The sequence below is a fragment of the Megalopta genalis genome, chromosome 8, assembly GCF_051020955.1.
Source record: "Megalopta genalis isolate 19385.01 chromosome 8, iyMegGena1_principal, whole genome shotgun sequence".
Classification (NCBI taxonomy): Eukaryota; Metazoa; Arthropoda; class Insecta; order Hymenoptera; family Halictidae; genus Megalopta; species Megalopta genalis.
In genome coordinates, this window is record NC_135020.1 from 18,900,870 (window position 1) to 18,925,312 (window position 24,443).

The following is a 24,443-nucleotide window of genomic DNA, read 5'->3' on the forward strand; positions in this document are numbered from 1 at the left end:
AACGATTACATGTAAATGTACACTAAGTGCGTTTCATTAAGGCTACTTACCACAGTGTGACATTTCTTCTACTGCCGTATCCAATATATGTACGGATGTATATATCCATACATGCGTAATTGTATGATGATCTTCAATGTTAGAACTATCATAAATTCACTGTAATTAAATTTAAATAATAATAGGATCCACTACTATATATTATTTAAGAAATCCATGTTCAGATTAACGTACTTTTATTGTACAATGTATATTACAATTTGTACATCTTTCACAGATCTCCGTCAAAAACATGAATACATTCAGATAATCATTTCTACAATGTATATTTCTATTAAAATTTTATGAATTAATTTTACAGTGATGTTCGTTTATCATACGCTATGTTTATTCAAATTTCATTACATGTTCTTTACAATTCATGCATAAAATCGATAAGATTTATGAAATTTGCAAAGGTATTAAAATACTTTAATTCGTAATCAAATAATGGTATGAAGTCACTATTTTTGTGTTCTATATATTAAATAAGTTATGCATATATGTATGTATACCTTCAGGTATACACGTATCGTCAACATAAATAAACATCATGGTGACGCAACCCTCCAAGCAGGACTGAACAACAAGGTATATGTATTTGTATACATACTTGATGCATACATATACAAAGTAGGCATAGGAAGTAGTATATTGTGTATTGCGTCACAGGTAGTATCTTCTACCAACAATATGGCGTTTATAAACGTCGTCTGCTCGGTTTGACAGATAGAATTTTCGTTTAAAATTAAAACGTATTCAACCTTCTGAAAATAACGAAGAAGGATTTTTACAATAATTTTATTTAAAAATTATAAAAAATTTCAATTTTACAAAGGATATTATCTTATACAATACGCATGCAGTATAATAACGTCACTGTCTGTTTGACCGATAGCTGCGCAAGTTCAGAAATTAGCCCCCAAATGTGAATGAGACGATATTTCGACGCGTGACAGTTTCATGTGTAATAAAAATAATTACTGCTATATAATAGCTATTAATGAGAGTTATTATTAATCTTTAAACAATATAACAAGCGTATTATGTCGTTCATTTTACTGTATACATAAAAATGGAAGCGGAAGTCAGAGTCAATCGTCCGTCAAGTATTTTCAATTGCAATACAGTTTGTTATGGATTTGGCGTGAATGACGTGTCAATGCATTGCTAATTGTGAGAATCAAACTCAAAGTGAATTTCCTAACGGAATAAAAAAAGTGTATGTAATTTAAACCAAATTAATTTGTAATATTCAACCGACAATGTTTTCATACAGCACAATATTAGAAAGGAAGAAAAATTCAGAAGGATAAATTTCTTGAGCATAATCAAATATACATACATCTTTATTCATGTACATATATATATATATATATATAATATATCTGGCTATATGTCCATGCATCTCTATGCAATGAAGAAAAATCCTGTGCCTATGATACTAAGGCAACAAAGATTCAAATTAAATTGCCATCCTAAATAATATATGTACAAACATGTATTATTTGCACCTACTCTAATCACTTTGCCTACATTAGTCTATATAAAAGTATTAAATTAATTAATATTTGAAGCATAGTTACTTATGTTAACATAATATTAAATGTATCTATTTAGAAATTTAAAAATACAAATATTAAACTATTAGTAAAATAAATTATTACATTTGTTAACAAGATAAAACACCATGATTTACAATTTTAGTCTATATTATACAATTTAATAAAAAGGCTGGAAGTATTACACACAATTTTATAAAAGAAAATGTTATAGTTATAAATATAAAAACAACAATTGATCATATGATGAGACACATTGAAAAATAACATATTTACAATTATTATTATATGATAAAATAAAGGTTGATTTACTTTATAATATTATATATAACACAAAATCAGCTTAATGGACATTTCCTAATTAGTGGACTTGATAAAGTCATCAATAGAATAATTTATTTCATGGTAATGAATCATTTATGTTGTGTTCGAAATATATACAAGTAATTAAGAACATCACTATGGAGCAAAATGAAGAAAATTGTATATCTAATGCAACTAATACTACTAGAACAGAAATTTCACCCAAATCTAAACAAAAGAAAAAGTCTCTTTGCCATATGCTTATGAACAAAAAAACCAAAGTTGGCTGTTTGGAGACATCTTGTAAAGACAGTAATTCAAAGAAGAATTCTAAAACAGAAAATTCACAACATGGATCTCATACTAGTACAAAACTGTCATTGTGCTGTGCAATAACAGAACGAAGCAGAACACCGCCACAAAGTTTAACTGTTAGTAGATTATCTCCAACTACATTAAGTCGTACATCTGTGAAATCTGAAGTAGTTTCTGTTAATGGAAATTGCCAAACTGATGTATTAGTAGACCAAGAATATGTATATACACCAAATAGTACACATAGCATTCAAGAAAATACGTTGGATAAGAATATTTTTGTTGGGAAAGAACAACAGCAGCAGCAAAGTACTTTTGTTGAAGGTAAGAAAGGAAATTTATATTCAATAATGACATACTATAATTTATTTAGAGCATAAATGCAAGCTTCAATATTATTTATTACAAAATTTTCTTATCTTTTATGTAAATAATATATATATTGTGTAATATATATATTATTGAATTGAATTCATTTAAGCACTCAAGTTCCTTTCTATACTTACATCTTTTTCTGTCAACTGCTTAATCTGATTAAATCATATGCTGACCTTGTATATCCCCACCTTGTCTTACTCCATTGCTGTAGAAGAAGAATTGGTTTTATTGCTCTTATACAAGGAGATGTGTAGGTTTTACTGAGAATCAGTTGACATTTAATTTTTGACGTTAGAACATGTTGAAAGCAGAATTTAAATAACATTTCCAAAAAATGGCAGATGCACATGCTAAAGGCAAAACACCTTCTTTCCTTGCTAAATTGTATAGAAAATTTAAAAAAGATGGAAGTAGAAAATTAGAAGAAGGAGAAATACAAAATTCAAAAATCAAAGAAACTTCAAAGGAATTCATTGATAATTTAAATGTTGAAGCTCATAGTGATATATATGAAAATAAAAATGTGTTAGTGTTGCAACCAGATATTAACAATAAATTAAATGTTGGTATTGCTGGAAGCAGTACAAATTATTATGACAATACAAGAACTGTGTTTACTGTACCTTCAAATTCAAAACAAATAAGTAAAACATATACTGATAACATACCTACGCATAACAAAAGTGTAACTGATATGGATATGTACACAGGGAAAAAGAAATTTATTTCTAGTTCAGATAGGAATTTAGATATAAAAATTGCTTTCCTAGCACAATCTTATGATGAAGTAAACCATGTATATCAATCGAATGAAAATAAGTCTACAAAATATTTAAATCCTTCTATTAGAATGCCAAATTTGGTACCAAATTCTAATACGGCAAGTTTTTTGCATGGAACACATAAATTATTAATAAAAGAAACAAAAACAGTAGGCCAAGAAAGTAGTGAAGATAGCGATTTTTCTGCAGATTTAACAGAAGATTTATTTGAAGAATCATCAGAAGATGAAAATGAACTTTTTATTGAGTATGAAAGAAGTGAAAAAAATTTAAAGGATGAATATTTTACAAAAGGAAAGTATATCACATATTTCTTTCTGGAAATGGAACGGCAGTTTTACAATCCTCATGAAGTTTACAGTATGGTTCAATATAGTGAATCTAATAATACTGAAAACCCAGGAAAAGAAGGTACAATAAATGAAGTATATTTGCTGCTTAAAATTTGATTCTTGTGCTTCTTCAAATATTTTTTATTTTGTTAGTATAAAAATCCGAATTATTCTGATTATTTATCCACTTTGTAAACTATTGGTATTTAAGATATGACATTATTATAATTATACAAATGTCATAAAGTGTACTATGTAATGGTTAGCCTTCCTTGCAAGTGATTCATAATAATTTATGCATATTACTGATCTGTAAGAACAAAACCAAAATTATATGCTTTTATACATTAATTAAACATTTATAGATGTTTGATCACAACATGTACTTCATGTAAATTCAGGTATCTAAAAAGAAACAATTACACTAATCTGATTTTATTATAGGTACATACATTATACTTTATTCCATTTTATTCAAACACTGTGCTTAACAGGAAATTGACTTAAATGAGAGTTAACAAGTTAAGAAATGTTTAATTGCATCAATAATTATTTCACACTATCTCAAAAGATTTTGCATTTTAGTTTTGTGGTAAATATATTTTATTATTGTTATAAAAGGAATGAGTTCTTACAAATTATAAACAGAACTTGATACATTTATATGTGTATTAAAGATAATTTATCAATGGTCTTGTAAATGTAAAATTTCTCAGTGGTGACAATAAATACTGTACCTTTTCTCAAACAATGAATTTTTTAATTTTGTCACCTTTTTATGTTTTAGGTGAAAATTCATCTTCTGGATCTATTTCTCCAAATGTTCCTACATGTATAAGACAAAAACTAATACATAGACGTTCAGTGGATAATTTAGTAGTAAATTCACCAACAAATTCTATGCGACACTCAAGTCCAGAATCTGTAAGGAGTGCACCTGTTCAGCTCAAACCTCGTTCTACATCACATGATGCTCTATCTAAGAAAAAGGAACGTCATCGGTCTCAAACAAGTGGAGTCTCTATAGATAGTTTAGCAAAACAAGCATTACTAGCAGCTCAAATCCCTAATCTGATCCCAACACAAAAGGCACGTGAAAGGTATGTATAAGAACTCAGTGAAATTGTAATTCTATACATATATCAGTTTTATATATATAAAAAAATGTTATAATTTAACATTTTATTACAGAAATTTTCTTCATGGAAGAATTGCAGCAAATTCTTTACTTGGACCTGTAGAACTCGAGAAAGTTTTACCAAATCGTGAATTGAAAATTTTTGTTGGGACATGGAACATGAATGGACAAAATCCACCAAAAGAATTAAATGATTTTATGTTACCATCAGATATAGAAACTGTCCCAGACTTATTGGCAATTGGAACACAAGAATCATGTTCTGAACGAAACGAATGGGAAGCAGCTTTACAGGAAACTCTTGGTCCTTCGCATGTATTACTCTTCAGTACTGGTTTAGGAACATTACATCTCGCTCTCTTTTTAAGAAGAGATTTAATTTGGTTTTGTTCTATTGCTGAAGATGCTAGCTTTTCTACGAGAACAGGTACTGCTTTTAGAACAAAAGGAGCAGTAGCTATAGCTTTAATGTTATTTGGTACAAGTTTTCTGTTTGTTACTGCACATCTAACTGCACATCAAGATAAAGTCAAAGAACGAGTCAATGATATTAAAAGAATAATCAGAAATCTTGATCTTCCGAAAGATTTACCTACAAGGCATAGGAGCAAAGGTACAAATATTATTCCTAATTTCAATACATTTCATTATTTCATTTTACTCAATTGCAAAACCATTGCATAATCATTAAAAATAATAAAAATTTTAGATGTGACACAAAATTTCGATTGTGTATTTTGGTGTGGTGACTTAAATTTTCGTTTGGCTCAACCAAGAGAAGAAGTTATACAATGGGTTACAGATACATGCTTTCCTCAACAATCCCCAGTAAATTTACATAAAGACCAATTACGAACAACTCTTAATGAAGGAGCTGTTTTACGTGGATTTGAAGAAGCACCAATCACATTTCCACCCACTTATAAATATGATCCTGGAACACAGAATTTTGATTCAAGTAGTAAGCAACGCACACCTGCATATACTGACAGGATCCTCTTCAAGGGAAAAGGGCATACAAAAGGATATATTCGACGAGTTAGTCATGAAAGCACAAATTCATATAAAGATGGAGTAATAGAATGCTTAGTATATGATTCCGTACCAAGCATTTGTACTTCGGATCATAAACCTGTGTGGGGTGTTTTCAAAACAATCATAAGGCCCGGTATTGACATGTATGTACTTATCATCTACAGCTAATATAATTCAAACTTACAAAATATTGCAGTGGTTAATTAATATTTCTTACAGAATTCCTTTAGGTGGTGGTTTGTTTAATCGTGAAGTATATTTAGAGGGCATAAAAAGACGTGCAGCTGCTATGGATGATTCACATGGAACTTCAAAAGTATGTTCAATTCAATAATCATTGTTAGAAATTTCATTGATGAGAAAATTTCATACTGTCAAGTTTGTATTATGTATTTAATGATTCTAATTATTCAATGCCAAAATATGAAATTATAACTATTACCATTTTCACGATCAAAATTGTTTCTTTTTGTATACTCTATATATACAAAAAAATTTATAACTGTTAATAACTTTTTTACATGAAGTACACTTATTATAGCATGTTACTGTATATGTACTGTATTCTATATTATATATTATATGTGCACTTTGTAATATCTAGTCAGGAAAAGATATATGTGAATTAATCTTTTTTATAATTAGTAACTATAATGCCAAGATTTTTTAGGCATACATATAATTTAGAGGAGTGCAATAAGAACTATTAAGATAGTATGCAGCTATCCTAACATTTATAACGTGTATAGAAGTTAAAGAGTTGTATTGTTATTTTATAGCACTCATTTGTATGTGACATAAATTATTTGATAAGAGTGATAAAGACACCAAAAGACATAAGACATCTATGCGCTTAACTATTCCATTTCCACTTGTATTGCAAGTATTATTAGAGTTGTAACTAAAAGTAATGTTTCTTTAAAAACTTTCTTTTATTTGTACACGAATACTTTTATGTGAAAAACGTACAAACCTAGTCTACATTAAACTATAAAACCGAAGTATAGATTTTGTGACTATTGTATACAACATTAATAACTGTTTGAGCCATAGTTCTGTAGTTAATAAGCTATTTATTTTATTTTACCAATTTATTTATTGGGACCACCTAATGTATTAATGTCAAAAGACGTTACTATTATTCCATAAATAAATTGTTTATCATCCTTAATAAAAGTTAACATTGTAGTTTATATATTACGTATGCATAGAAGGGACTCGTTTGTGTACACTGCAAATTAAATGTTTCTTTCATTATGAAAAATGTTTGTCATATAAAAATCCTTCAATATCCTTTACATTTAGCAATAGAAAAAACCAAATTGTACTAGGAAAAAGTAATAAATGAAATTTCTAAATTCTATGTAACACACTTCATTAAATATTTCGAATAAGTTATATAAATATTGAAAACAGACAAACTTTTACATTGTTTAACAAGTTCTATCACAATATAGCGCAATTTTTTATATAAGTGCCTAGTTAGTCAAACCTACAATGTCAAATTCCAGTTTTTGTAACTAACAACAGATAAACATAAGCAATGCGATGAAAGATGCTAGAGGGAGAATAACTTGTGGAAGGGCTCCTTTACTCCCGCTCCTAAAGTTCCTCGTTCCTTCTCTTCTCTATCATTCTTTTTAGCAATTTATCACATTTTATCGCAACATTTACAAATAGTGAATCATAATAGTTTGTAACGCTGTAGGTAACAGCTCTTGCTACCATAATCTGTTGTCAGATTAGGGACAGAAACAAAAGTTTTGCGTAACAACTTCAACCATTTAAATGTTAAATGAACGTACATAATTATATTGTCATTTAAATGATTTCTTTAAATAATCATTTGAATTATTGATTTTTCTACGGGAATAAATAATTTTCACAAATTTTATTCCATTATTAACATATGTATTTCTAGAAATCTAAAAATAAATATGAAATCTTCGCAAGAAATAACTTCTAATTTGTCTCCATGACAAAAGTTTCGTTTGTGACTAGTCTTAAAGCATCTATAAAAATAAAGGTATTAACAAATAAACGTAATAAATTTATAATAAAATATAATATGATTTTACAATTATTCTAGAGAAATAGTTTTGGATCACAAATATGTATAATTATACATACACATATTTCTAATGCTTAATGTTTTTATACATACTTTTATTATACGTTTTACCATGTCAAATAAGTATACACATTTTTACATAAGTATAATCATACTTTCAAATAGTTTCAAGTTTATGTTCTGATAACTCATCTTTTTTATTGACAGATCTCATAGAATCTGCCTCATACATAGCTTTTTGCATCAACCTCATTTGTTTCGTCATTTTATAGTTTTGATTCATGCAATAATACGCATAACATAAGGTTGTCACAGCGTAACATCCTACTCCTATATGCGATGATATCCTTGCCTTACTTGTAAATAAATATGATACTAATCCACACGTGATGCCGCCAACAATTCCGTAAAAATGAGCGTCTCCCTGACATTTTGTTTGAATAATTGGTATTCCAAATAATGTGATAGATGTTTTCGAAGACGTTTCATCTCCGATTTTTGTTATACCGCTTGACATAATTTTAAAATCAAATTATGTACCGATCTATGTATTTCTTTCTTAAGCGATGTAAACAACCTTTACGTGTTATATAGCAATGTAGCTAGTGTAGTTATGTAGCAATTATCAATATGAAGAAAGGAAATACGAGCGCTCAAATTAAAATTTAGGCTAAGAACTAAAAGTAGAGGAAAAATAACTAACTAGTAACTAGTTACATTATCAGACAAATCCCTACCGACAAGAATCTTGACCACGGGCAACAGGGTTCGTGTTCGTAGGGAAAGAAGAGAAACTACTTTGCTCTGATTGGCTGACGATTCATAGCTGAGCAGTGATGCCCTCATAGTCAATAATAGAAAGAGGAAATAGCGAGTGAGCAAGACAGCACGAGATCAACACAAACGTGCGAAACGTGTTACGTTGCAACCAACGTAGTTTGTCTCACTTTACCGTGCTTGCGGTCTCACTCTTTTTGCGCCTGATCCTCCATCTGAAACACGTGCCGCAATATTCGACTTGTACTCGTCGCCTTGTAAGATTCTCGACCACATTTGCCAGTGAATTTGCGAACGATGCTCAATACACATTGAGATATGTTTCGAACGTGTATGTTTGTAGAATATGTTTTAACAAGTTGAGCAGGATCAAGCTCAGCGAATTATTAACACGAGAAAATGAAGAATATTTGAAAATGAAAGAATGGTAGTTTTATCTAAAAAATGTTTATATTGGTTGACTTTTCGTTTTAACAAAATGTAGCTGACTCTGTCGTTCTCGATTATCTGTTTTTATTAAGCTTGCACGTTGCACTCGTTTCTTTCAACCTACAATATGCAACTTCAATTTCCTATGATTCATTGCATTTCATGCGTATATCATTGAGCCCATTAATTTATGTGACAATTATATTTTTAACGATACTTAAAGTCAAAGTTACATAGAAAACTACATACAATATGAAGTATTTAATTTCAAGCACGGTAAAATGAGACAAGTAACATTGGTCGTCAGTGTGACTCCTTTCGCATGCGACTGTCTGATGTCGTGCTTTCTTGCTCTCTCGCCATTTCTTCTCTTTCTCTTTGATTAAGAGGGTAACACTTAGATTGTTAGCCAATCAGAGCAAAGCAGTTTTTTGTCGTTACCTTGATTCAAGAATCCGGTTGCACTCATTCGGGATTCTTGAATGTAAGGTTAGAGCAATTTTTAGAGTATATATGAATCTTGAGTTAGAGCAATTTTTAGAGTATATGTCCAAATTAAAATTTATTCTCCATTTTGGCAACCATGAACGGCACAAGCTTCTGGTTTGGTATATATTTATTTATACAATTTATTGTTTATTGACAAAATTATCGCTCGTGGAAGGTTAAGGAATTAATTACAAGAAAAAAGCAATTTTTTGGTAGGCCATACAGTACGTTGTATACATTATTTTAGAAAGTTTGTTAAAAGTCCCCAACCTCTCATAAAAGTCCCTAGGCGTCTCAGAAAAGTTTTTTGCATATTTCTCAAAAAGAATAAGTACACAATTAAAACTGATTGATGGGCTATTATGGGCAATTAAAGAACAATTCTTTAGCTATGTTTCGTTAATATTGGTTACTATCATGAGCCAGCTTCACACGGTTTAGAGCACTTTATATGTGCTCTAAGTACATAACAAATCGATTCAATGAAAAGAAATAATTAAAATAAAATATTATACGATAATATAATTTATACCTTCATGGACATTACAAGTAATTTTTACTTGTAATATCCATAGTTTATACACTTAATCTATAAATAAATTATGTACAGTACCTTGGATTTCACATATAACTAGAAAGTTGTATTGCAAATGGTTGGCAGTCCTACCAAATCGCTTCTGAAGTCTTTTTCACGCGGTGCGGATATCGCCAAGGTACACGCGTTTAACATTCTGACTTTTAACGAAAAACAAAGTTAAAATGAGTTCAAAAATGTTAAATGTTTCTTTGCATGTTATTCGTAATATTCTAGTTTATTAAATAAGGAAAGAATTTTATTTGGATTGTGCATAGAAAGTGTGATAATAGTGGATTTTATTTGTTCCTTGTTACTCAAAGTATTTGACAGCATACTGTAATTTATAATTATTTTATAATTTACAATTACTTTGTAATTTACAACTAATGTAGATAAAATAATAATTAGGCAAAAATTTTAAGCAAAATTTTTTATATCTATATAAACAATAGCTTAACCTCTAATCGCTTAACCTTTCAGATGTTTACGGCAAACGCAAAAATAATAAAAAGTGGTGCAGCAGAACCTGATGCGTTCGAAGCTAGCATTTCTCAAGCTCTTTTAGAGCTGGAAATGAACAGCGATTTAAAATCACAATTACGAGAATTGTACATCACTAAGGCTCGCGAAATAGAAACCAATAACAAAAAGGTAATATTGATTTCATATATATTAATCAGTATATTATTATTAACGATTGTTATTCACGTCTGAAATATAAGTTTCACTGATGAGTGGAAATGTTAATCACTACAAATTTATTATAATTTTGTGAAGCTCAATGTTATTGCACTATGCAAACAAGTAGCAAAATCTTGTGCATTTTTTTGCATAAATGAATTGATTTTTAACATCTCTACTCTAGTGTATAAAGAGTTCAGTATATTTATTAGTGTACTATCATAAATTACGGCATCAATTTAACATAATAATAAATTAGTTTATTTCTCGTTTGTATCATCATTACATATCACTGACTTTATTTATTATTAGAAAATTTATACATGTTTTTTAAAAATTTTGTATGGTTGAAAACATGAAATTATCTTGATAATGAATATGTCTTTATAATAATGACAATAAATATTTGTTGCAGTGCATCATTATATATGTACCTATGCCGAAACTAAAAGCTTTCCAAAAGATACAAACACGACTAGTACGTGAATTAGAGAAGAAATTTTCTGGGAAACATGTAATGTTTGTTGGAGAGCGTAAAATTTTACCAAAACCGACAAGAAAGACACGCACCAAGAACAAGCAAAAGAGGCCAAGAAGGTATTTGACATAGTTACACATAGTAGTATACTTATAAATAACAAATATATGATTTAAACAATTTTTGTTTAGCCGTACTTTGACGGCAGTGTATGATGCATTGCTTGAAGATCTGGTATATCCTGTCGAGATAGTTGGCAAACGCATTAGAATTAAATTAGATGGTACTCAGCTCATCAAAGTTCATTTGGACAAAAATGAACAAACAAATATCGAGCACAAGGTAACAGTGAAAGATATTGTTAATTTTGTGTACTTTAGAAATTGATACTTATTTTAAAACTTTCTTTTTTTTCAGGTCGATACATTTGCTGCAGTATATAAAAAATTAACTGGTCGAGATGTGACATTTGAATTCCCAGAAACCTACGTATAATTTGTTACAAAAATAAAAAAACAATTGAAATATTGTTCCCTTGTTCAATATTTAATTGGCCCTATCTTGTACTGATAATTTATTCTATACTCTATGACAAAGCAATACTTCTACTACATTATATTAATTTGCCTCAAGATAAAAGAAGTCGTAAATATGATTCAACTATCTTTAAAATATTAACTTAACTCGTACTTAGAAAATGAAAATATAATGTGCTATAAAATTATTTATAGCACAGTATATAAGCAATTATATATAGCACAGTATAAGTATTTCATACTTCAGTTTTTCATCGCTATAACATCACTGTCACTTGACTAAATTTATGAAATGGAAAGTATGATTTAAATTTCTAAAAATTAACTTGTTTCTGTAAATTTATTTCGAATAATGCATTGAACTAACAATTTGTCCGCCATTAAGCAATTGTAATATGTATAACTTCAATTTAAGAACTCTAAAAAATTATTTGTAGTACTAATTTGCAACTGGAGATGATTAATAACAAAAATAATACAAATAGTTTTATCATTTGTTTTATAGCATTATAAAATGAAGAAATGCATTCCTTCTATCAACACTTATAATTCTACAATTACAGAAGTTACAATCTTCCGGTGAGTCTAACATTTATTATAATGCAATAAAATTTAGTAAAAGTATGTACACTCGATGTAAAAAGTATTCGTACACCTTTTAAAATAGATATTTTTATAATTAGACCGAACCATTAAAATTTTTTTTGAATGTTAAAGGGATTAGTTTACTACACAATGGTTACAAACTTATTCGGAAAGATTGCAATTGGTTAGCATGGTAAGAGAATGTAAATATGTTTTTCCAATTTTTTTATCTGAACTTGTAACGAAAATTAAAAAAATGCATTTTGTAGATCTCGATAACTTATATAAATGCTGAAATTTTTATTGAAATCAGTTAATAGTCAAGCTACAGACACTGAAAGACGTAAAAATTATCTGTTTTTAGTTGAAATTCGTGAAAAACTGCGATTTTCGCAATCTTTAGTTGCTTACAACTCATGTTATCAGCATGCATATAAGTTATCGAGATCTATAAAATGCTTTTTTTAAATTCTCGTTTCGAGTTCGGATAAAAAAGTTGAAAAAACATAGTCTTTTAATTTTTTTGTTATGCCAACCCATTGCAATTTTTCCGAACAATTCTTTGACCATTGTCTAACAAATTAATCCCTCTAACATCTCAAAAAAATGTTAATCGCTTGGTCCAATTATAAAAAAGTTATTTTGTTTTAAAAGGTGTACGAATACTTTGTACATTGTCTATATTTACATACAGTACATACATATATGTTCATACATGTTTATACATATCGGCAATTCGCAAATGCATTAAATCTTATCTAGTTTGTACGCATGCGTATAAGACCGTAGATCGTAGTTCGGTTCCTACAGTACACATATACTAATAACAATTTGTAGGATATTGAACATCGTCTTTGTGTGATGTTGATTTATACAACATTGCACGTAATTATTCAATTTTAAATGATTCTAAATATGTACAATTGTGCAGAGCAAGTGTTTTATTAAGGATTACCATTGTAGTACTCGTATACATATATTTATTTAAATTTGTATCTACAAATAGAGATTAATATGGCGACCACTTGGAAGATATGAAATATTCACATTTTATAAATAATTTGCAAGCACAAAATCTGTCTATTGAAAAGAATTTAATTAAGGTTGCAACTTTAAAGAAATTGTTATTTATAAGTTCTAATCCATTAAATACCAAGTGTTAAATATTGTTAGGAAAATATAAATGTTATAAACATAATTAATATTTCGATATTTATAATTTTGATGTAATAGATATAAATTTTAAAGTACATGTAGGTATATTGTGAACTTGAGCATAGCTTGATGAAATTGTGAACAGTGAACATTATCTGTCATAGTTTTTCTTCGTATAGATAGTGGTAGTGTCGGTAAGTTTTTGCTCAAATATTGTGTAGTGTAGTATATTTGTGTCAATGTAACCATCAATTTTATATAGCACATATACAGAACGTAGGTATCGTTGATTATTATGAAAAAAAACTTAAATGCTAACCTTCCTTTTTTTTTACTTTCCCATTATTTTGAATTAAAGTTCAGTTTTAAGAAATCTTATAAATTATTTGATATTAATCAATTTCTTTCTTTTGACATTAATGTGAATAATCAGAAGAAGTTATATCAATTATTGACATATTCCTATCCTATACAGTATGTAAGGATAATAAAAATAAAATATTAATGTTTAAAATACTATTTGTCTTTTATGTAGTTCAAAATGAGTTCAGGATTTATATCAGAAGCTGAAATTGCTGAACAACGAAGAATAAGACAGCAAGAATGGGAACGTGTAAGAACTGCAGATCAACCATTAGGTTATTATAATTATTTACTTAACAGGGTTATATTTTTCTATACTTATATCTCAAGCTGATTATCTGATACTTGTAGAGGCTCCAGAGGAACCATATGATCCAAGATCATTATACGAGCGATTGCAAGAACAAAAAAGCAAACGAGATGCGGAATACGAAGAAGCACATAAGCTAAGTAGGTTAATACAAGTAGTTGAAAGTCAAATATTAGTTGTATGTAAGTTTAAAAAAAATATCTTTTTATATTAGAGAATATGATCAAAGGCTTGGACGATGATGAAGTGGAATTTTTAGATTTAGTAGATAGAACTAAATTAGAGGAAGAACGTAAGAAAAATCTAGAGGAAGAAAAAGAAATGCGTGATTTTAAAGCAGCTGTTGCTTCTTTGCAAGAAAAATCGTTAAATGAAAAATTAAAACAAGAATTAAAAAATCCTCAAATTGCAAATAAAAACGTTTCGTCTGGAAGGTAATGTATAACTTTTTTTTCTTTGCATTCTGCAATATTAAGAAAATACGTATTATTGTTAACAGCCGGACATCACAATTAAAGCTATTAGCTGGTGTTGTAGTCAAACGCTCAGAAAAGCAAAAGCAAGGTAAATGAAGTAATATCTATGTTATATTAATAACATTACATTAAATGACATTTCAAATTTCAAAATTGCAATTGTTTAGAAAGGACAAATTAAAATTCAACAATTTTAATACCAGACTATTTTTTAAATTATGTTTCTGTAGGAGAAACTACGCGAGGTGTTAAAAGAAAGTTATCCGATGAAAGTAAAGATTCATCTATAAATAAAGACTGCCAAGAAAGCGAACAGAAAACAAGTGAGATTTTAGAATGTGATAGTAGCATACTTCATGATGTCTCTTTACAAAATAAAACTGTAGTAAGTGATATAGGTGGTATGAAATGCATTGGTATCTTACCGGGACTTGGTTCTTACGAAGATTCTAGTGGTAGTGATTGCAGTTCAGATACAGACCAAGATCCGGAACCAAATCATTCCAAATATGATCTTCTCGGTCGAGAAATAAAAGTTGTGAAAGAAGAGATTGTAAAAGAAAAGAGCTGAATATGAAATGCTTTCAAACATTTTTTTATTCATACATAAATTACCATTTTGGTTTACAATTTATTGTAATAGTGAAATATAAATATATTTTTCTCAATGATTTTTCGGACATTCTTTGTTTCATTAAAATCCAAAGTAGTGATTAAATTAATTAAATTTTTAATGCTTTTTTAAAAATGTATTTTATGCTTAATATTACTTTTCGTACTGAATTTAAATTTATAATAGTTCTTAAAATTCTTATTTTATAATTGGTGCCTATAATTGTAAAATATATACTTATGCAATTAAGAGATATTAGAAACTGTTGTTTCAACAATTGTTTAAATCTTTATTTACTTATTATATGTATAAATATATACACCAAAAAGTTTCCTGCATGAAAGTATAAATATTTTGAAAATGTGGTACATAATAATTACAATACCTTACAATAATTAACTGATAATAATACTGATAATAGCGAAAAAAGTACTTGGACTCTTATGATAACTTATTTATAAGCTGTATATTATTATTATTATTATTAGTATTATTTATTTAATTTCAGTCTTCTCAACTATGAAGTAAACTCAGTATAAATTGTATATTGTAGTGTACATAAAAATTCTATACGCATTTTACTTTATAACAAGATACGTTACTGAAATCCAAATATATATTTGTGTTAATTTCATTTTATAGGATGTGTTATGAAAGTTGTATATACAATGATATGCAATATATGTTTTTAAGTATATTTATCGAAAATAAGTTAAATGATTTTTAATCAAAAGGAAGACTAATAAATATATTCTTTTATTTTAAACACATGTGATTTATTGGATTGTAACATACATAAGTCCATTACATCTTTCACGTTTAAAAAAACGGGACAAATTTATGTTACAACCTAATAGAATTGTATTTCTATTGAAATTTGAAAAATTTTTTGAATGAGATGATAACAGTCTTTTACTTTTAAGCTGATGTCATATCAACCATTCTTGTCACAACATAAGAATACGTATATTATAATTAATATATGTTTATATAAAATATTTTTGATGTATAATGAAGTCAATTTATTAAATCACATTTATTCATGTACTCTAATCAACAATTTCTTTTCCTGAAGCAGTACTTGCCATAGTATTTAACATTGTTATTAAAGATATTTAAATCACACACACATATTTCATTTCTTAAATTAAGTTAATAAAGAATTTATCCAGTCATCATTTATTTCTTCTGAAATGCTATAATCATTATTTAGAAGATCATCTAAAACAGTATCTATATTTATACTACTATTTGCAGTTGAAGTATGTTGAGACATATTTTTGCGATTCTCATCAGTTGAAATACTAGATTTTTCACTATTATTGTTATAAGTTACAATTGTTTTATTGCTATGAGAAGTTTTATCAGAAATTCTATTCTCTAAGTTATTAGTAATTTTATTATTACTATTATTAGTGTCATCTGAATTATTTGTCTCCAACTTTTTCTTAATATTACTGAAACTGAATTTTTCATATTGTTTACCACCAATTTTTCGCTTGACAAGCGTATTTTTTGTTGTTGAACTACTTAGTTTGGTATTACTATAAGTTATACCTTCAAAACTGTCTTCCAGATTAGATACAATTGTTTTTGGAACGGTCATACATGTAGGAACTTCAAAAGATAACGTTATGGGAGGCAAGCCATCTACTTTTACCTCAGTTATGTTTACATTAGATTTTATTTCAGGTACTTTTTTATCACAAGGGTAGTTTACAGCTGATTCTGAATTTATTAATTTATCAGATACTGATAAATCATTGGAAAGATACTTTTTACTTTTCACATCTGTAGTTTCTTCAGTAGAAAGCTTTTCATTTATATTTTGGTGAACAAGAATTTGATTTCTTTCTATTTTCAAAATATTAATATTAGTTTTCTCAATACTTGTTATCTTAGGAATTTTTATAATGTTCACATTTTTACTATCTCGTGTGCAAGAAACTTTTTCTTCTTCACATATTTTTTTTGACATTTGATTTAGACATTCATTTTTCATTTTCGTATTTTCTGTTTCATTATTAACTAATTGTAAACTGTTATTAATTATAATTGAGTTGTTTTGTGTACAAGAGTCTTTCTCTTTTTGGAATAGTTTCTTTGATACAGTTTTAATTTTCGTATTTTTCGTTTCATTATTAACTAACTGTATACTGTTATTAATTACACTCGAGTTATTAGTAGCTACTGTATTGTTTACATAGCTATCTTCATTATTACTAGAAAATATTTCTGATTTTTTACACAAAAAGGTCTGTGAACCATCAGTGTCATTATTTATTTTTGTTGGACTCAAGCTATTAATATTTTCTAAATGATTTGTAATTAAATTTAAAGTATTATCACAATCTGTTGATACAGTTTTAATAAGTGTTCCAGGTGAATCACAAAATGATTGTTGGTTTATAGATGACAAAGCAGCTTCCTTTAATTTTGCTGTTGATTTATGATCATCCCAATAGCACGACCATATTTTTCCCACTATTCGTGGGCAAAATATAAAACCATTATATCCAAAAGGCCACGGACACTAAAATATGAAATAGGCACACGAAATAAAATTATAACTAACCTTCAAAATCTTTTCTGTCAAAATCGAATTTTAAGTTACGAATCGCAATATTTTTTGAATAAAATAGCATACTCTGATATTATAACACTAATAATCTTTTACCTTGTCTTCTTCACACATCCATACAGCTTCTTGTAAATTAATTTGCAATAATTTTACTTTCCTTTTTGTACCATTTTTCAAACACAATGGACATAAGTCTTCCATTATATGAAATTGCTACTATACATATACTTCATGTACATGCAGCGCAATTCACTTTCAAAATTGAATTGCTTAAATGTTTTTAGTTGTAGTTGTGTATAATAGATATCGTTGTAAAGTCAAGCCTCACCATAATAAGTAATTCTGCTTCTCCATAGCTTGTAAGCATTTTTTTCTCTACCATTTTAATGCGCATCCAGGTCCGCGCAGTTACTTTAGAAGGAGAACGGAAGATGATCGAGAGAGAGAGAGAGAGAGAACTAAAGTAGCGAACTCTGTGTTGCGTCCGCACGGACGAGAAATCTAGGCTGTCTCGCTTTACCATGCTTGCGGTTTCACTCTTTTCGCGCATTTGTACGCCTGGCGCTCCATCTAAAACACGTGACGCGATATTTGATTTGTTCTTTTCGCCCAGTAAGAAGCGTATCAGTCCAGCGTTAGCCCTTCTCAGTCCAGCGTATTTACGAACGTCTTGAAACGATGACCATTTTTACAATTATTAACACGTTGAGCCCGGCGTTCGTCCCTACAGACCGACAGTAAACTTTTCGTTTGGAGAGTTTAGGTTCTTGAGACCGGCAGTTTCAAAGTTAAAAAATAAAGGTAGTAATTTTAATGAAAAATGAAACACTCGAAACAAAAATATGGTTTGGTTTTTCATGTATTATAGCAATATCGGCGCTGGGCAATATCTTACGAAAACTCGTAAGCTACATTTTGGATAATACTTTCTAGTTCATGAGTCTATAAAATTTTGTTAATTCAGCCACCCCAACTGTGACTGCACCCCACCAGGCAGCGAATAATTTCGCAATTTTATGTGATTTTTACTTTCAAAAATTTGAAAAACGAAGTTGGAACTTGTATTTATATTTTCTTAGAAAGACTACACATTTAATTTAGTAATTACTTATAAAAATTTTCAAACTCAGAGGTTTAGAGAATTAGAGTTAAGAATGATGGAAGATTAGAACAATTTACTGACAAAAAAGATGAAAGAACTATATGAAACAATTCCAAAACGTCTAGTAGAAATTTTGATCCGCAATCTACAACGAAACTAGCAATACAGGTAACCCTCCTACAACACGGTATCCTATAACACGGTTTCGCTCTAACACGAGAGGAAAAATTGCGGGAACCCTCGCATAGCACTGCAGACAATAACACTGTTTTACTCTAATACGATAAAAAAAATTGCGGAGAACTTTGTACAACACTGTACATACTTTTACAGCACTGAATGACATGATTTTTGTTTAACATATTTAAAAACTTAATTACCTTAAAATAATGATGGGAAAGAATAATGAACTATAGTGCCTTTACATGAAAATATAATTATTATAATTAAGGATATATAAAAATAAACCCTTCCGCTGAAAAAAAGCCGAAAATTCAAAAGGGAGCTGCAAAATTGTCTATCTTCATACCATGAAATCTACAATGACCTTGTAAGAACCAGCAAACAAATCAAAATTACAGATTTTTTAAAGAGAATAGAAGGTGCAAAATATCTAAATGAAGAAGAAAGTTCAGGAAGTGAAGATGATATCGTTCGACCGAGAAAATGTTCTCGTTTGATTGTACTGATAATGAGTATAGTGATGAGGAAGAAATTTATCAAATTAAGGTTACATTTTAAATGAAAATAATATTTTTTGTTTTTTTTTCGTTTCGTGTTACACATACATTTATATTTTTAATAAAAATTATGTTGCTTATACGGAATTAAAAAGAAATGTTTGTTTTTAATAAATTTTCGGAACGTAACCCCTCTTTTTATACTGGCTCTGGGACTCCTATAATTCAGATTCATAGAACACGGCATTTTCTAGGAACCTATCTATCGTGTTATACGAGGATTACTTGTATAAGGAAACGGCTGTGTTGTTTGTGAGTCTGGATTATGTAGAAAATTGTATTTTATTCGATCATCGACATTATCACTTCTGGAGCGAACTGGACGAACTTTCCTGCTTGCATTTTGAGGCCCTGAAAAGGGCCGTTATTATTAAATAGAGGAGCATGTAGTCTAACATGTGCCAGGGTTCGGACAAGAAGAGTTTCCCCAGTTATCACTATTTCATAGCATACAAATTGAAGAACTGCACATTAGACGCATGTTTATTCCATGAAGAAAATTATTTCGTTTACTGTATGCCAATTGAACTGGCCTACAATGTGTCTCCGTATAAATATATCTTCCTCAACCTACGTATAAAAACAGTTAACACATATCCACTTTATGATTCGAATAATTGTACGATGCCCGAATAAATAGACAGAACAGATCGATCGTATGAAGATTAATGAAGTTCAATAAACATCGTAAAATATTATATACTATTCAATAAATCGTGCTCTCAAACTTGAACATTTTGATGTTTCTATTTTCGCTGATAAAAATTGCTTGTCTTTGTTGCGATGTATAAACGAATATATTTAATATTTTCACATGTCCCCTAATTATTTTAAATTAAAAAGCATTTCTTTTCGATGAAAAACCATAAATTCATTAGTAATTACTGTATATAATATGTTTAAAAAATAAGACTTAATGATATGAATAAAATTTACAAAATTCTTTACAACTGACAAAGTATATCTTTTAAGTCCCAAAGAGTTCCGTATTCAAACAAGACAATGTTTTCAGCACGTTCCTTTCTACAAAACTGCATAAGAATCATGTCCATCGCCATACATTTTTTCAAGTTATTATAATATAAAGACATCGGTGTGGCAGCACGTCGTACAGTGGTGACATTCTATGAAAAAATCAACTTTTCCAGATTGATAATTGTTCAATTTGTATTACTTTGTAACGCGCTGTGTGTTCGGGGTACAACAGAGGGACGCAGAATGAAACTCCACTGGACTTTATTCGGAGATGTATATAAATGACGCGCGGTGCAGATAGTTACATGATGAAGCTCGGCGGAATGTTTAGACGAGGAGAAGTCCGGCGGAATACTTGGACGAGAAGAAGATCGCAGTTTCTTGCCTCTGTTATTTATATTATGTTCCCCAAAAAGGCCACGCCTTTTTGGGAGACTCGCTATCTTCTTTTACCCCCGTTTAGTTTGGTGGGGGAGACAGCCATCGTCGAACCCTCGCTGTAGGGGCGCGTTGGCCGCTCGGCCGGGTAGCGGTACGCGGCCGGCGACTTTCTCCGCGACTAGGCCTGCAGTACATGTGGCAGTGATAAAAGATAAAGAGACAAAGGAATTTACGGTTCTTGCAAACGTCAAGGACGTTTTCTCTCTGCCGAACCCTTGACATCTGCAAGCGGACAGTTTTATGGTTATTACGGTCGCCGACCGTGTGCCGCTACAACTTTACAAAGGTCTATGGGCCTCGAAAAGGAAGAAATTAATGAAATTGAATAAATATTTTAGTTACTATGAACCTTTAAAGTCGAGCGTTTTGAAAGTAAAATATTTCACCTGACGGAACTCTTCACCTTCTTCGTGATGTCTTGATCATTGCGTTGAATATTTTCTCTCAATGTTTTTATATTATGAAGATCATACCTTCCTGATAATAATAATATACATACACGTATACAGCGTGAGTCACCTAACATTATCGCCTCAAAAATCTTTGTTATGTTCAAAGATGCGCTAAATGTCTTGAGGACAAAATTGAATGATAAAATGGGACTCACACAATACCAAAACAAATTTTGATTTTGTCATTTTTTTTTTTAGAGATCATGTCATGGCAAGGTCATGGCAAGGTCATGTCAAGGTCATGTCAAGGTTACGCCAAGATCAACATATGAAATTTTTAAGCAAGGTGCACAGGGAGAAATATGAAGAATATTATCAATAGGAAACTCGCCCATTTAGTTGTAAATCCACTTCATGCACGGAAATGTGTGCAGGATAGTACATAGACCTCGTACAATGTCAAAGTTATGTCAAGGTCATGTCAAGGTTACTCACTCAACTAAATGGGGGAGTATCTTATTGATAATATTCTTCATATTTCTTTAACAAACATATCCCTTACGTCCTTTAACACGATTATTAGTTATTAAATTAGCTTTGCGAATCATTCGTTGAACTGTGTTCGGACACGGAATTATTTAAATTAAAATATCATTTATGAACTTTGTTAATCTTCACGGCACACCTTGCTTAAAAATTTCATATGTTACACACAAGGTGTCATGCACACTAGAAAATTAGTAAATATTCTTCAGACGTTCTAAAGTAAAGGTGAACAGCGTTTTTCTTAAAAAATATCACTGTTACGTAGTAAAAAAAAATCCGGAGAGTTCTCGCTTCGTGATTTGTTCAATACTTCGAACGCAGCTCGAGTCCGTCCCGACCATCTGTCAAAACCTCGTGCTGCGGGCTCTCGAACTTCGCGCAGTCACCTCTCATTGGTCAGTGTTTTCCGTTAATAACTCGTAAACAAAGCCGCAGATTGCAGATAAAAAGGTGACCAACAAATGACACCGCCGATCGCAAAAACAGTTCCACAATTGATCGCATCAAACTGGCCCAACTACATATCAGCACGTTCCAATGGACGCTACTGCATTATAATAAGAGTATACACGTAAATGAATCATACAATGAAATTCATATTTTATTCATATCTTTCAAACGAATATCACTATATATATCTAGAATAAACTAATAAACAACGTCCAAAAATTTTATATTACCCAAACTTCATATTTGGTGTTACCTGCAAAAATGATCGAAGATAGACGATGAAACGGAACGGAGCTGGAAGCTAAAATGATAGAAATCCAAAATAATCATATCGAAAATAAATAAATGCTCTCAAAGTTACTATCGCGTAATTGCATTACGTACGACCTATGAAAAATTGGTAAACTTTAAGTTTTAAGAACCAAACTCCGAAGATCCCGATCTTGACATATCATGATTAGGCTTATTCTCGAGAAATTTAAAATAACAGCAAAAAATATGCAAAATTTCAATTCACCATCAGATTATGGTAATATCTGTAATATTATATATCACAATTGCATGTGATAAACAGACATTAGAATGCATCGATAAAAGTTATAACACATAATTGTAAGAGCCAAAGGATGACGATCGGAGAGACTGCGAGCGATTACGTTTCTGGAGCGACCATCGAATTCACCACACCGATCGGTGCTCGCCGGCTGCCGTGAGTTAAACACACGCGACGTAAGTGTGCGTGCGTACGTGAACGCCGCGATGCAAACGTGGCGACGTTGCTATGACGACCGTTTGGTGATAGATGCTAGTCGAGTGAAGCTGCCAAATTCGGAAGACTGGTATGTTCGGCTAGCGCATTCATAAAATGTCACGCTCACAGGGTGCGAAGCAGATCGTAACGAGTATCTACACGCAAAATGGCGATGGTTGTGTGGGCCTTTTCAGCCGAGTTGCTCCGTCATTGCAAAGGTGCACGATATCCGACGCACGGGCCAAGAAGTGCGCAGTAACGATCTGCGCAGGATCAGAATGGTGGTCAAACTCCAAAATTACAGGCTGCGAAATTCGAGTTTACGCCTTTTCCGATTCAACCATAGAAGCAACAATATTTATTAAATAATAACGGCCCTTTTCGGGGCTTCCTATGTTATCCAGATCCACAAACAACATTTTTTCATATTCCTAGTTTTGTTCCTAGCTTTGATGATTATGAAATTTTATTCGTTGCTTACGAAACTCCTTCTCGTAAAGTAGAATATTGATTGTTGATCGTCCCAATTGACAAGTGCTGGGATGGCTGAATTAAAAAAATTCTGTAGTTTCATAAACTAGAAACCATTAGCTACGAATGTAACTTACGGGTTTTCGAAAATTTCAATAATCGTGAAAATGATCGCAAATTGTTTCAAGTCTCAATAATTCTTACCTCTAATTCTCAAAAACTCTGAATTTAAGAATTTTTGTAGATAATTACTACATTAAATATGTAATCTTTCTAAAAGTATATGAATGCAAGCTACAGTTTTGTTTTTCAAATTTTTAACAGTAAAAATAGTATCAAATTTACTATAGAAATTATTCGCTGTTTTCGATACTGCTTCTTGTTCGTAGAATATTGATTGCTAGTCGTTCCAGTTAACAAATACTGGGGTGGCTGAACGCCGCGATGCCATTAACCAAATTTTCTAGTTTCATGAAGTAGAAACCTTTAACTAAATTGTAGCTTACGGGTTTTCGAAAAATTGTCATTTCAAGACAATTTTCAAGAAAATTATAAGTTGAATATCGCACC

At 30.2% G+C, this 24,443-nt stretch overlaps 4 protein-coding genes across 8 annotated transcripts; 3 read left to right on the forward strand and 1 right to left on the reverse strand.

The window, feature by feature from the left end:
• The first annotated feature begins 489 nt into the window (after positions 1–489).
• Positions 490–7,148, forward strand: INPP5E (Inositol-3-phosphate synthase). 3 transcript variants are annotated; one of them, XM_076524313.1, is made up of 6 exons: positions 490–2,543; positions 3,569–3,790; positions 4,499–4,811; positions 4,903–5,462; positions 5,559–6,027; positions 6,104–7,148. In XM_076524313.1, exons 1-6 carry the CDS (start codon positions 2,021–2,023, stop codon positions 6,216–6,218), a joined length of 2,202 nt encoding a protein of 733 aa, XP_076380428.1. In that variant the 5' UTR covers positions 490–2,020; the 3' UTR covers positions 6,219–7,148. The 3 variants fall into 3 exon arrangements, with proteins under 3 accessions (XP_076380428.1, XP_076380429.1, XP_076380427.1); XM_076524314.1 differs by lacking the exon at positions 3,569–3,790 and having other exon boundaries at positions 647–2,543; XM_076524312.1 differs by lacking the exon at positions 490–2,543 and having other exon boundaries at positions 2,573–3,790.
• Positions 7,149–10,260: 3,112 nt separating this feature from the next.
• On the forward strand, positions 10,261–11,915 carry RpS7 (ribosomal protein S7). The gene is made up of 5 exons (XM_033465474.2): positions 10,261–10,363; positions 10,708–10,878; positions 11,324–11,505; positions 11,578–11,728; positions 11,804–11,915. Exons 1-5 carry the CDS (start codon positions 10,301–10,303, stop codon positions 11,879–11,881), a joined length of 645 nt encoding a protein of 214 aa, XP_033321365.1. The 5' UTR covers positions 10,261–10,300; the 3' UTR covers positions 11,882–11,915.
• A 1,382-nt stretch (positions 11,916–13,297) lies between these two features.
• Positions 13,298–15,491, forward strand: LOC117217653 (PSME3-interacting protein). 3 transcript variants are annotated; one of them, XM_033465423.2, is made up of 6 exons: positions 13,298–13,938; positions 14,198–14,300; positions 14,377–14,475; positions 14,550–14,769; positions 14,835–14,899; positions 15,042–15,491. In XM_033465423.2, the coding sequence occupies exons 2-6, from the start codon at positions 14,204–14,206 to the stop codon at positions 15,380–15,382; spliced, it is 822 nt and encodes a 273-aa protein (XP_033321314.1). In that variant the 5' UTR covers positions 13,298–13,938; positions 14,198–14,203; the 3' UTR covers positions 15,383–15,491. The 3 variants fall into 3 exon arrangements, with proteins under 3 accessions (XP_033321314.1, XP_033321313.1, XP_033321312.1); XM_033465422.2 differs by having other exon boundaries at positions 13,298–13,856; XM_033465421.2 differs by having other exon boundaries at positions 13,368–13,392.
• Positions 15,492–16,441: 950 nt separating this feature from the next.
• LOC117217658 (uncharacterized) lies at positions 16,442–18,469 on the reverse strand. The gene is made up of 2 exons (XM_033465429.2): positions 18,102–18,469; positions 16,442–17,957 (listed from the first exon to the last, which is right to left on the reverse strand). The coding sequence occupies exons 1-2, from the start codon at positions 18,204–18,206 to the stop codon at positions 16,572–16,574; spliced, it is 1,491 nt and encodes a 496-aa protein (XP_033321320.2). The 5' UTR covers positions 18,207–18,469; the 3' UTR covers positions 16,442–16,571.
• Positions 18,470–24,443: the final 5,974 nt, after the last annotated feature.